This window comes from Clupea harengus, chromosome 22, assembly GCF_900700415.2.
Source record: "Clupea harengus chromosome 22, Ch_v2.0.2, whole genome shotgun sequence".
Lineage (NCBI taxonomy): Eukaryota > Metazoa > Chordata > Actinopteri > Clupeiformes > Clupeidae > Clupea > Clupea harengus.
Window position 1 is genome coordinate 21,891,641 of NC_045173.1, and position 14,203 is coordinate 21,905,843.

Sequence of the window (14,203 nt, forward strand, 5' to 3'; positions counted from 1 at the left end):
ATCAATGGCTTCAGGTTAGTAGATGGCCGTTATATTTAGGGGCACTAAATGTTCTACATCAGTAACTGCTTATGTTTCATCTTTTTCTTCTTCCTTTTCCTCCTTTTTAAAATACTTAGACAAGGATCAGTTGTTGTGGATTCTGTCCTGATATTCAATGACACAAACAATGTTCCGGACACTGCAAACGTGACCTCCACGCTGGAAGAAGCAATTGCTACCAACAGTTCAGATGTTGCTGAACTTGCCATCAATGGCAGCAGTATAGTTGCTGAACGTAAGCATTTTGTTTTAAAATAATGTCTAGAACATCAAATTGATACAGAATAGAGTTCTAGCCACTCATTTCTATTTTACATCTGCAGTTTACCTGTAAAGAATCAAATCTATATGGTTTATTCATTTATATGTACCATATGTAGAATTTATATATATCTTTTCAAACCCACAACCTATCAATTAATCCATTAATTTGAATTCACATATTACCTCACTGTAAAATAGCACTTGATTTACTATTTATTGATCATTTGCAGGTGTGGTGTCTTTAACCACACAGTCACCAGCATCCCCAGCTCAGACCTCCATGGCATCAACGCTGACAGTGACAGGTAAGTGTTATGAAGCCATTCAGTAGTTGGATTCTGTCTTTCACTGACAACTCAAGTGCAGCTTAGTATCCCCACAGCACATCTACACAGTTTTACAATGGATCAAATTTACAGTGCGGTGTAAATTGTTTACCTATTACATATCAATGCAGAGCAGTCACTGAGAGAGCGAGTTCCATGTATTGGATATCCATCCAATCAAAGATCTACCACCATATGTAACAGTTGGTTGCCAATATAGTAGATTAAAAGCCTCCCTTCTCTACATATAAACCTGCCTGACGTATTCAAACTGAAAAAGATGACTAGTTTTTATTGCTCAAGTGTCTAGGTTTTATGTTCCCTACATCATATTTTTTTTCCCATTAGACTTAGATACAATTTTAAAATAATGGCCCATCTATAAATACTAGCTTTGTGAAACCCACAATGTACTTTTGTTGTCAAGACAGGTTCAGATCTGGATTGATTCAATTCTGTCATTTTTACACCTGTGATATGTAGTTTATTTTTTCAGCCATCCTCACAACTGTGTGTCTTTCCCTGTCAGAGATCTCTTTTGTCATAATGTTTGATATGCTAAATACTAAATATTTTCATATTCATAACACCCAGACACAATACTGACAAAAATAAGTTTGATGTGTCAAATTGCTGATATGAGCCTATGAAACTTTAAGGCACAGCTCATGACATTTTATATATAGGAAGCATTACAAAAGCACATTGGAATGTCTGAAAATGACCTTCACTAAGAAAGTTGGTTTAATTAGTATGATTATCATGACCAATACATTAACTTCACTTTAAGAACGACTTTCACTCTAACTTCATCCTGTACTTCAGCTCCCAACACAACATTTGCTCCATCATCGGCCTCAACATCTGAATCTAGCTCACCTTCACAAACGTCGACTTCAGCATCAGAAAACACCACAACACCAGTTTCTATGTCAACATCAACATTAGAATCTACATCAGCAGCACCATCAAACCTAACATCAGTACTCATCACAACAACAGCTCCAATTTCAACCCCTACATCGGGTCCCAGCACATTACAAACTTTGACATCAGAACTAACAACAAGTCCTCTAACATCAACATCCACCACTAGTGAGTCTAAGATATATTTTCCTAGCATTTAGCATCAATAGTAACAACCTAATCCCCTCAATAAAGAGTCCAGTAACAGCTGACACATGAAGAGCTGAAGGTGACTGACAAGAAGGTCTACATATAGATTCTTGGACATCCTTGAGAGCTATCATCATAATCAATGTATATATTGTGTAACTGTGATTAGATTATCTAGATATTACCTCAACGTAAAATAGCACTTGATTTACTATTTATTGATCATTTGCAGGTGCGGTGTCTGTAACCACACAGTCACCAGCATCCCCAGCTCAGACCTCCATGGCATCAACGCTGACAGTGACAGGTAAGTGTTATGAAGCCATTCAGTAGTTGGATTCTGTCTTTCACTGACAACTCAAGTGCAGCCTAGTATCCCCACAGCACATCTACACAGTTTTACAATGGGTGAAATTTACAGTGCGGTGGAAATTGTTTACCCATTAAATATCAATGCAGACCAGTCACGGGACCCAGAGAGTTCCATATAATGGCTACTCATTCAATCACATAACTGCCACAATACTTAGCACTTGTTAGCCGATCCACAGTAGATCCATACATACACAACAGGTGTACCTCAGTTCTGAAAGACATCTTGCCTAGGTTAAATACATTTACAATTTGCAGTGCACCAATAAATATTCACTTACCATGCAAGTAACTTCAACTGCATTCATTTTACTGATAAAAACACAAATGTCTTCACCAAACAACTTGTTAGATTCGAATAGCTTCTTCCTAACTGTTTGTTTAGAGATATTACAGCATTGGCTGAGGAGGTTTTTCTTGTGAAGAGAAAGTACCCCCACTTTACCCTCCACCACATGAATATCTGCTTCTCCTGCATCAACACAACCCAGAAGCATTCTATCAATTTCGATCCCAGTTCCACTGTTCCTATGTTTTCTAGTCATCTTCCTCAACTTAGCAACCACCAAAACATCAGCTTTAACATTAACCTCAACCTCAGTAGAATACAGTAAACAATGACCAACCTCTGCTCTTGTCATCAAAACCACAAAACTAGCTGTAGCCTCATCCGGTACCTTAGGTCCCACCACAACAGACACGTCAACATCAAAACTGACCACACCATAACACACATCCAGCGTTCCATTAGAACATATCACATCAGCTATTATATCATCCTTGAACTCAGGTCCCACTTTAACACCAGCTGCAATATCAACTTTAATTTGGGAACACACCGCAGCACCAGCTGTGGCTTCATCTTCTGTTTTAGGTGCCACCACACAGGCACTCACACAACAGAACTCCCCACAACACTACACACCACACTAGCTTAAGAATCCGCATGCAACATCCTTATCCCTACCATCACCAACCTCAGCCTTAACATCAGAACTCACAACAATATCAGCCTCAACCTTTAAATTCTTCCTCAGGTCCAATCTCAACACCAGCTCCAATGTCCGCTTCAGAGTTCACCACAGCAATTACTCTAACGTCATCCTCTGTCTTAGGTCTCACCACAATAACCACTCTAACATCACCACAATAACCGCTCAAACACCAGCCTTAACATCTGAATAGACTTTTACATCTGAATCTGAACAGACCTCACCATATCAACCTTAGTTTAAGAGCCCGCCATAAAAACAACTGAAATGCCAACATCACAACCTACCATCCAAATTTCAACATCAACTGCGACATTAGAACATATGGCAATATCAACTCCCATGCCAGAATCTACAGATTGAGCTCTACCTCAGGCTTTATCACAATGTCAGTGTCAAATTAGATAAAAAAATTCACCACCACAACCAGTGAAATGCCTACATTAACTCTAGTATCTACCCCGCTATTTCCAATATCACAGTCAACATCAGATCACTGCATAATTTTCAGAATCCCCCACAGCACCTGCTCTGACATCAACATTAGGAACTTCCACACCATCTCCACAATCAGCCTTAACATCACAGTCTACTGCAACACAAGGGGCCGGTGTATTGCAACTCCAGTGTTTTAAAACTGCAATTGGTGTGATTACTCCTCAGTCGTGAGCACGATTGTGATTCATTACCACGTATGGATCTGACAGTGCAGATGGACATGGAACTGGGTCAGATTTACAATGCTGTATAAATTATTGAAATATCTCAAATCTTCTTTCACCCAAACTAGCTACTTCAACAATGGCTACTATGGCTGCTGCCTCCACTACTGCCCAGACAGCTGCCTCCACTACTGCCCCGACAGCTGCCCCTACAGCTTCTGCTACAACAGCTCTTGCCACAACAGCATTAAATACTGATGAAGCAAGTGGAGATGAGGGCAGCATCACTCTGTCTTTTAGTCTTCAGCGAACATTCAGTTCCGATCTTCTCGATACAACTTCATCTGCATTCACAGCACTGGAATCAGAAGTGCTGTCTGACGTAAGCCCTCCGTCTGTTATAATTGTCAAGATTGTGATTTTAATTTTCGAAAATATATATATAGTATACCCTACATTAATGCTTTCATTAATATCTCAATATATCCTTTTTGTAAATACAGTTGAATACAGTTTATAAAGCAGCATTTCCAAGCAGCTTCAGTCGCTCCAGGATCACAGGCTTCTCGTGAGTATCATTACACTGTGAAGATAAGTTGGGTTCTGCATTCATGAGCAAAGTCCAGTGTAGTATGTGTTGTCAATTATTCTGTCTGTGTTTTCAGGAGTGGGTCAGTTGTTGTTGGTTCACAGCTTGTGTTTACAAGCACAAGTTCAGTTCCACAAACCAGCAACGTTGAATCTGCTTTGAGAAACTCATCTACCCTGATCATAGTGTCGAGTACCATCAGTGCAAGTAAGTTTTGTCACGTTATCAAAACTAGAAGTTTAACTAAATTATATTTTGTTTCTATATGCATTATTCTATCACTGTTGTTTGGTTTACTTGAAATATTTCAACACCTCTTTTCACCCAAACTAGCTGCTTCTACAACGGCTACTACGGCTGCTGCATCAACTCCGATGACTACAACATCAATATCAACATCAACATTAGAATCTACATCAGCAGCTCAGACCTCTCTGGCATCAACGCTGACAGTGACAGGTAAGTGTTATGAAGCCATTCATTAGTTGGTTACTGTCTTTCACTGACAACTCAAGTGCAGCCTAGTATCCCCACAGCACATCTACACAGTTTTACAATGGATCAAATTTACAGTGCAGTGTAAACTGTTTACCCGTTACATATAAATGCAGAGCAGTCACAGGACCCAGAGAGTTCCATGTAATGGATATCCATCCAATCACAGAACTACCACCATACGTAACAGTTGGTAGCCAATACCAAGGATTGAAAGCCTCCTTTCTCTACACATAAACCCGCCCAACTTATTAAAACTGAAAAAGATGACTAGTGATATCATTGCAATTTTTTTATTGCTCAGCTGTCTAGGTTTTATGTTCCCTACATCATGTTTTTTTCCCGACCTGACTTGGATACAAATTGAAATAATGGCTCATCTATAAATACCAGCTTTGTGAAACCCACAATGCACTTTTGTTGTCGAGAGATTCAGATCTGGATTGATTCAATTCTGTCATTTTTACACCTGTGATATGTAGGATTTGTTTCAGCTATCCTCACAACCATCTGTCTGTCCCTGTCAGAGATCTCTTTTGTCATAATGTTTGATATGCTAAATACTAAATATTTTGGGTAATACCTAGATACAATACTGACAAAAAGTATTTTGATGTGTCAAATTGCTGATATGACCCAATGAAACTTTAAGGCACAGCTCCTGACATTTTATATTTAGGAAGCATTACAACAACACATTGGAATGTCTGAAAATTACTTTCACTAAGAAAGTTTGTTTGATTAGTAAGATTATCATGACCAATACATTAACTTCACTTTAAGAACGACTTTCACTCTAACTTCATCCTGTACTTCAGCTCCCAACACAACATTTGCTCCATCATCAGCCTCAACATCTGAATCTAGCTCACTTTCACAAACGTCGACTTCAGCATCAGAAAACACCACAACACCAGTTTCTATGTCAACATCAACATTAGAATCTACATCAGCAGCAACATCAAACCTAACATCAGTACTCATCACAACAGTTCCAATTTCAACCCCTACATCGGGTCTCAGCACATTAAACACTCTGACATCAGAACTAACAACAAGTCCTCTAACATCATCATCAACCACTAGTGAGTCTAAGATATATTTTATAGTAAAAACCTACTCCGCTCAATAACAGCTGACACATGAAGAGCGGAAGGTGAAATGTTTGGATATCCTTGAGAGCTATCATCATAATCAATGTATATATTGTGTAACTGTGATTAGATTACATAGATATTACCTTAACGTAAAATAGCACTTGATTTACTATTTATTGATCAACTTTTGTTGTCGAGACAGATTCAGATCTGGATTGATTCAATTCTGTCATTTTTACACCTGTGATATGGAGTTTATTTTTTCAGCTATCCTCACAACTGTCTTTCTGTCCCTGTCAGAGATCTCTTTTGTCATAATGTTTGATATGCTAAATACTAAATATTTTGAGTAACATCCAGACACAATGCTGACAAAAAAGTATTTTGATGTGTCAAATTGCTGATATGACCCTATGAAACTTTAAGGCACAGCTCAAAACATTTTATATTTAGGAAGCATTACAACAACACATTGGAATGTTTGAAAATTCCCTTCACTAAGAAAGTTGGTTTAATTAGTATGATTATCATGACCAATACATTAACTTCACTTTAAGAACAACTTTCACTCTAACTTCATCCTGTACTTCAGCTCCCAACACAACATTTGCTCCATCATCAGCCTCAACATCTGAATCTAGCTCACTTTCACAAACGTCGACTTCAGCATCAGAAAACACCACAACACCAGTTTCTATGTCAACATCAACATTAGAATCTACATCAGCAGCAACATCAAACCTAACATCAGTACTCATCACAACAGTTCCAATTTCAACCCCTACATCGGGTCTCAGCACATTAAACACTCTGACATCAGAACTAACAACAAGTCCTCTAACATCATCATCAACCACTAGTGAGTCTAAGATATATTTTCCTAGCATTTAGCATCAATAGTTAACAACCTAATCCCCTCAATAAAGAGTCAAGTAACAGCTGACACATGAAGAGCTGAAGGTCACTGACAAGAAGTTCTTTATAGATATTCTTGGATTTCCGTGAGAGCTATCATTATAATCAATATATGTATTGTGTGCTGTGATTAGATTACTTAGATTAATAGAAAAAGTTGTCTCTGTCAGAATTAATGTGTTTCTCTCTCTGTGTCTATGCTCTATTCCACAAACCAGAACCAACATCAACACAGCCTTCTCCAGTCACAGCAGCACCTGTGCCTGATCAACAGATTAAATTGGAATTCAGGCTCCAACAGACCTTCACACCAAACCTGACGAACCCCGCCTCGACAGAATTTAAGAGCTTAGCTACAAAAGTTTCAACCGTGGTATGAATATGAAGCTTTTTGTTCCTAACTTTATAGCAAGTCTACGTTGAATGAGCCTTTATTTTCCGACACGAAGTCCTTCAGTGATTATGAACATAAACGTCAACGTTATAAGTATAAGCATTTTTAACAAGAGTAAGATAATTGACTCTAAAAGGCATTTATTTCTGATTTCAGTTGAACAGAATCTACTCTGATAAGTTTGGCTCCCGATTCGTACGCACACAAATCAATGGCTTCAGGTTAGTAGATGGCCGTTATATTTAGGGGCACTAAATGTTCTACATCAGTAACTGCTCATCTTTCATCTTTTCCATCTTCCTTTTCCTCCTTTTTAAAATACTTAGACGAGGATCAGTTGTTGTGGATTCTGTCCTGATATTCAATGACACAAACAATGTTCCGGACACTGCAAACGTGACCTCCACGCTGGAAGAAGCAATTGCTACCAACAGTTCAGATGTTGCTGAACTTGCCATCAATGGCAGCAGTATAGTTGCTGAACGTAAGCATTTTGTTTTAAAATAATGTCTAGAACATCAAATTGATACAGAATAGAGTTCTAGCCACTCATTTCTTTTTTACATCTGCAGTTTACCTGTAAAGAATCAAATCTATATGGTTTATTCATTTATATGTACCATATGTAGAATTTATATATATCTTTTCAAACCCACAACCTATCAATTAATCCATTAATTTGAATTCACATATTACCTCACCGTAAAATAACACTTGATTTACTTTTGTTGATCATTTGCAGGTGTGGTGTCTGTAACCACACAGTCACCAGCATCCCCAGCTCAGACCTCCATGGCATCAACGCTGACAGTGACAGGTAAGTGTTATGAAGCCATTCATTAGTTGGATTCTGTCTTTCACTGACAACTCAAGTGCAGCTTAGTATCCCCACAGCATATCTACACAGTTTTACAATGGATCAAATTTACAGTGCAGTGTAAATTGTTTAACCATTACATATCAATGCAGAGCAATCTTTTTTATTGCTCAGGTGTCTAGGTTTTATGTTCACTACATCATGTTTTTTTCCCCTTCAGCCTTGTATACAAATTAAAATAATGGCTCATCCATAAATACCAGCTTAGTTTGTCCACAATACACTTTCATTGTCGAGACAGGTTCAGATCTAGATTGATTCAATTCTGTAATTTTTACACCTGTGTGATAGTTTATTTTTTCAGCTATCCTCACAACTGTCTGTCTGTCCCTGTCAGATATCTCTTTTGTCATAATGTTTGATATGCTAAAAACTAAAAATTTTGAGTAAGACCCAGACACAATGCTGACAAAAAAGTATTTTGATGTGTCAAATTGCTGATATGAGCCTATGAAACTTTAAGGCACAGCTCCTGACATTTTATATTTAGGAAGCATTACAAAAGCACATTGGAATGTCTGAAAATGACCTTCACTAAGAAAGTTGGTTTAATTAGTATGATTATCATGACCAATACATTAAATTCACTTTAAGAACGAATTTCACTCTAACTTCATCCTGTACTTCAGCTCCCAACACAACATTTGCTCCATCATCGGCCTCAACATCTGAATCTAGCTCACCTTCACAAACGTCGACTTCAGCATCAGAAAACACCACAACACCAGTTTCTATGTCAACATCAACATTAGAATCTACATCAGCAGCACCATCAAACCTAACATCAGTACTCATCACAACAACAGCTCCAATTTCAACCCCTACTTCGGGTCCCAGCACATTACAAACTTTGACATCAGAACTAACAACAAGTCCTCTAACATCATCATCCAACACTAGTGAGTCTAAGATATATTTTCCTAGCATTTAGCATCAATAGTAACAACCTAATCCCCTCAATAAAGAGTCCAGTAACAGCTGACACATGAAGAGCTGAAGGTGACTGACAAGAAGGTCTATATAGAGATTCTTGGACATCCTTGAGAGCTATCATTATAATCAATATATGTATTGTGTAACTGTGATTAGATTATCTAGATATTACCTCAACGTAAAATAGCACTTGATTTACTATTTATTGATCATTTGCAGGTGCGGTGTCTGTAACCACACAATCATCAGCAACCCCAACTCAGACATCCATGGCATCAACGTTGACAGTGACAGGTAAGTGTTATGAAGCCATTCATTAGTTGGATTCTGTCTTTCACTGACAACTCAAGTGCAGCTTAGTATCCCCACAGCACATCTACACAGTTTTACAATGGGTGAAATGTACAGTGCGGTGGAAATTGTTTACCCATTAAATATCAATGCAGACCAGTCACGGGACCCAGAGAGTTCCATATAATGGCTACTCATTCAATCACATAACTGCCACAATACTTAGCACCGATCCACAGTAGATCCATACATACACAACAGGTGTACCTCATTTCTGAAAGACATCTTGCCTAGGTTAAATACATTTACAATTTGCAGTGCACCAATAAATATTCACTTACCATGCAAGTAACTTCAACTGCATTAATTTTACTGATAAAAACACAAATGTCTTCACCAAACAACTTGATAGATTCGAATAGCTTCTTCCTAACTGTTTGTTTAGAGATATTACAGCATTGGCTGAGGAGGTTTTTCTTGTGAAGAGAAAGTACCCCCACTTTACCCTCCACCACATGAATATCTGCTTCTCCTGCATCAACACAACCCAGAAGCATTCTATCAATTTCGATCCAAGTTCCACTGTTATGTTCTCTAGTCATCTTCCCAGGGCTCTCAAGTTTTGAAGACAGGCAAGAGTGACATATCCCCCCCCTCCCGGCCGCGCCCCCATTCCGCCCGCCCCTCCCCTGCCGTATGCCCACAGACCAGCCCTGCCCCCCCTCCCCCCATATTATTATTAGTGTTTTGTTGTTGTTAATAATTGATCAGACTTGCAGAAAAGATTTGACACATGGCACTGACAATTCAACCAATTACTAAGTATTTATTCAATTTGGGAGAGAGAGAGAGAATTATGACTTGTGTTGTTTATTGTAGGTGTTGGTTGCCTTTTAGGACTCTTATCATTTAATGGTGTTGGTTCCCATTATATATGCCATAGTCATATAATTGGATGTATTAATTAGGAAACATGGTATTCATGAACATTATAGTCAACCTTATGCATTTAAATGTACCTTGACCTCTTGCACACTCATCTCTGCAGTCACTGGCAAGTAAAAGTTTTTGACTGCGCTGGTTGACTTCAGTGCCTGCTGTTTGGCCTGATTACTGCCTATGTGCCTTGTCAAATCCCGCACACCTGGATGGGCACAGGAGTTCTCTTGGCGGCAGATAGAGCACCAGTAATATGAGCTGGTGCTTCCTACAGTAATAAATGGCCATTTAGAGATCCATTCACTATTAAAAGAGGTCTTGTAGGTGGCTGCTCCTGGGACTATTCTCCCCTTTGTTCTAGCCATCTCCTCCACTGTTTCTTCCACCATCTCTTCCACTGTCTCCTCCTCTTCCACCTGCACCGTCTCCTCCTCCTCCTCCACCTGTACTGTCTCTTCCTCCTCCACCTGTACTGTCTCTTCCTCTTCCACCTGTACTGTCTCTTCTTCTTCCACCTGTACTGTCTCTTCCTCTTCCACCATCTCCTCCTCTAATGTGTTTACGTTCTCTGGGCCTAATCTGGCCTTTTTAGGGGGCTTTCCTCTTTGGGGCGAAGGACAGGATGCTTATTTGTTTTTTTACCTGACATCTTTGAAAGACAGATGCAATGATTAATGCATCCATGGCCAGGATATTTATAACATGCTAGTATGCCTAATGAGCTCGCGATTCACAACTTCACGTGAAGAAGCCTCGGAATCTGAATAGAATGTTCAAGCAAACACATTTACAAAAAATAATGCCCTATAACATAATTGAATATTAAGGGCTGCCTAATATTCGTTCGAATTATAGGCTATATATATTTTTAATAGGCCTACTCGAATTTCTTATAGCCTATTAACGAAGTTCGGAGTCAAAGCTATAGTGAAAAGGCAAACTGTGTTGGCTACAAACACTCATTAAAAACTGATGCTAATTATCTGGGAAATATTCTCTAACTGCAATCAAGTTGTCATTGCTTGTGTCAAACCATTGTGAATTTGTTGTAACATTAAAACAGGAGACGACTTGCTCTTTGTAGAAGACTGATGCTCAGAGCTCCAGTGGTTTCCTCAGGTTAACGAAACTTTCGGAAGATTAGTCGCGCGCAATTCCAGGATGCTTTATTTTCATTGGTTGCTGGATTAAATCTTACCCAGATACAACAGATACAAAAGACACTTTTTTTTTCTGATTGGCTATTTTTTTAATTTTTTTATTGGCTGATAAGTGGCACCTCACGGCAGAACCCCAGGGGATTCGGGGAGACGTGCTTGATTCCTCCATGGTGAGGGCAGCGCGGCCAGGTCATGTTTGCGCGCTGTGGCACATTAAATAGCCTAGAGTTTTTTTTCAGCGTGAGAAATACGATGTGTGGCGGGAGTGCGTGATTAAAGACCGAAATGAGTGACTGTCACGCCCAATGCGTGACACTTGAGAGCCCTGTCTTCCTCAACTTAGCAACCACCAAAACATCAGCTTTAACATTAACCTCAACCTCAGTAGAATACAGTAAACAATGACCAACCTCTGCTCTTGTCATCAAAACCACAAAACTAGCTGTAGCCTCATCCGGTACCTTAGGTCCCACCACAACAGACACGTCAACATCAAAACTGACCACACCATAACACACATCCAGCGCAACATTAGAACATATCACATCAGCTATTATATCATCCTTGAACTCAGGTCCCACTTCAACACCAGCTGCAATATCAACTTTAATTTGGGAACACACCGCAGCACCAGCTGTGGCTTCATCTTCTGTTTTAGGTGCCACCACACAGGCACTCACACAACAGAACTCCCCACAACACTACACACCACACTAGCTTAAGAATCTGCATGCAACATCCTTATCCCTACCATCACCAACCTCAGCCTTAACATCAGAACTCACAACAATATCAGCCTCAACTTTTAAATTCTTCCTCAGGTCCAATCTCAACACCAGCTCCAATGTCCGCTTCAGAGTTCACCACAGCAATTACTCTAACGTCATCCTCTGTCTTAGGTCTCACCACAACAACCACTCTAACATCACCACAATACCCACTCAAACACCAGCCTTAACATCTGAATAGACTTTTACATCTGAATCTGAACAGACCTCACCATATCAACCTTAGTTTAAGAGCCCGCCATAAAAACAACTGAAATGCCAACATCACAACCTACCATCCAAATTTCAACATCAACTGCAACATTAGAACATATGGCAATATCAACTCCCATGCCAGAATCTACAGATTGAGCTCTACCTCAGGCTTTATCACAATGTCAGTGTCAAATTAGATAAAAAAATTCACCACCACAACCAGTGAAATGCCTACATTAACTCTAGTATCTACCCCGCTATTTCCAATATCACAGTCAACATCAGATCACTGCATAATTTTCAGAATCCCCCACAGCACCTGCTCTGACATCAACATTAGGAACTTCCACACCATCTCCACAATCAGCCTTAACATCACAGTCTACTGCAACACAAGGGGCCGGTGTATTGCCACTCCAGTGTTTTAAAACTGCAATTGGTGTGATTACTCCTCAGTCGTGAGCACGATTGTGATTCATTACCACGTATGGATCTGACAGTGCAGATGGACATGGAACTGGGTCAGATTTACAATGCTGTATAAATTATTGAAATATCTCAAATCTTCTTTCACCCAAACTAGCTACTTCAACAATGGCTACTATGGCTGCTGCCTCCACTACTGCCCAGACAGCTGCCTCCACTACTGCCCCGACAGCTGCCCCTACAGCTTCTGCTACAACAGCTCTTGCAACAACAGCATTAAATACTGATGAAGCAAGTGGAGATGAGGGCAGCATCACTCTGTCTTTTAGTCTTAATCGAACATTCAGTTCCGATCTTCTCGATACAACTTCAACTGCATTCACAGCACTGGAATCAGAAGTGCTGTCTGACGTAAGCTCTCTGTCTGTTATAATTGTCAAGATTGTGATTTGAATTTTTGAAAATATATATATACCCCACATTGAAGCTTTCATTAATATCTCAATATATCCTTTTTGTAAATACAGTTGAATACAGTTTATAAAGCAGCATTTCCAAGCAGCTTCAGTCGCTCCAGGATCACAGGCTTCTCGTGAGTATCATTACACTGTGAAGATAAGTTGGGTTCTGCATTCATGAGCAAAGTCCAGTGTAGTATGTGTTGTCAATTATTCTGTCTGTGTTTTCAGGAGTGGGTCAGTTGTTGTTGGTTCACAGCTTGTGTTTACAAGCACAAGTTCAGTTCCACAAACCAGCAACGTTGAATCTGCTTTGAGAAACTCATCTACCCTGATCATAGTGTCGAGTACCATCAGTGCAAGTAAGTTTTGTCACGTTATCAAAACTAGAAGTTTAACTAAATTATATTTTGTTTCTATATGCATTATTCTATCACTGTTGTTTGGTTTACTTGAAATATTTCAACACCTCTTTTCACCCAAACTAGCTGCTTCTACAACGGCTACTACGGCTGCTGCATCAACTCCGATGACTACAACATCAATATCAACATCAACATTAGAATCTACATCAGCAGCTCAGACCTCTCTGGCATCAACGCTGACAGTGACAGGTAAGTGTTATGAAGCCATTCATTAGTTGGTTACTGTCTTTCACTGACAACTCAAGTGCAGCCTAGTATCCCCACAGCACATCTACACAGTTTTACAATGGATCAAATTTACAGTGCAGTGTAAACTGTTTACCCGTTACATATAAATGCAGAGCAGTCACAGGACCCAGAGAGTTCCATGTAATGGATATCCATCCAATCACAGAACTACCACCATACGTAACAGTTGGTAGCCAATACCAAGGATTGAAAGCCTCC

At 39.5% G+C, this 14,203-nt stretch overlaps 1 protein-coding gene across 1 annotated transcript; it reads left to right on the forward strand.

Moving 5' to 3' along the window:
• The first annotated feature begins 586 nt into the window (after positions 1–586).
• On the forward strand, positions 587–14,203 carry LOC116218343 (putative GPI-anchored protein pfl2). The gene is made up of 14 exons (XM_031559453.2): positions 587–611; positions 1,981–2,055; positions 3,903–4,156; positions 4,278–4,342; positions 4,440–4,570; positions 4,697–4,822; positions 7,089–7,243; positions 7,421–7,485; positions 7,591–7,748; positions 8,007–8,081; positions 13,031–13,284; positions 13,401–13,465; positions 13,563–13,693; positions 13,820–14,203. Exons 1-14 carry the CDS (start codon positions 587–589, stop codon positions 13,969–13,971), a joined length of 1,731 nt encoding a protein of 576 aa, XP_031415313.2. The 3' UTR covers positions 13,972–14,203.

Bases quoted from the DNA above. Each gene is read 5' to 3' on its own strand.
- LOC116218343 (XM_031559453.2), top strand. From the start codon at position 587: ATGGCATCAACGCTGACAGTGACAG. The intron at 4,823-7,088 runs GTAAGTGTTATG...TCCACAAACCAG, and splicing joins ATCAACGCTGACAGTGACAG to AACCAACATCAACACAGCCT. The intron at 13,285-13,400 runs GTAAGCTCTCTG...TTGTAAATACAG, and splicing joins AATCAGAAGTGCTGTCTGAC to TTGAATACAGTTTATAAAGC.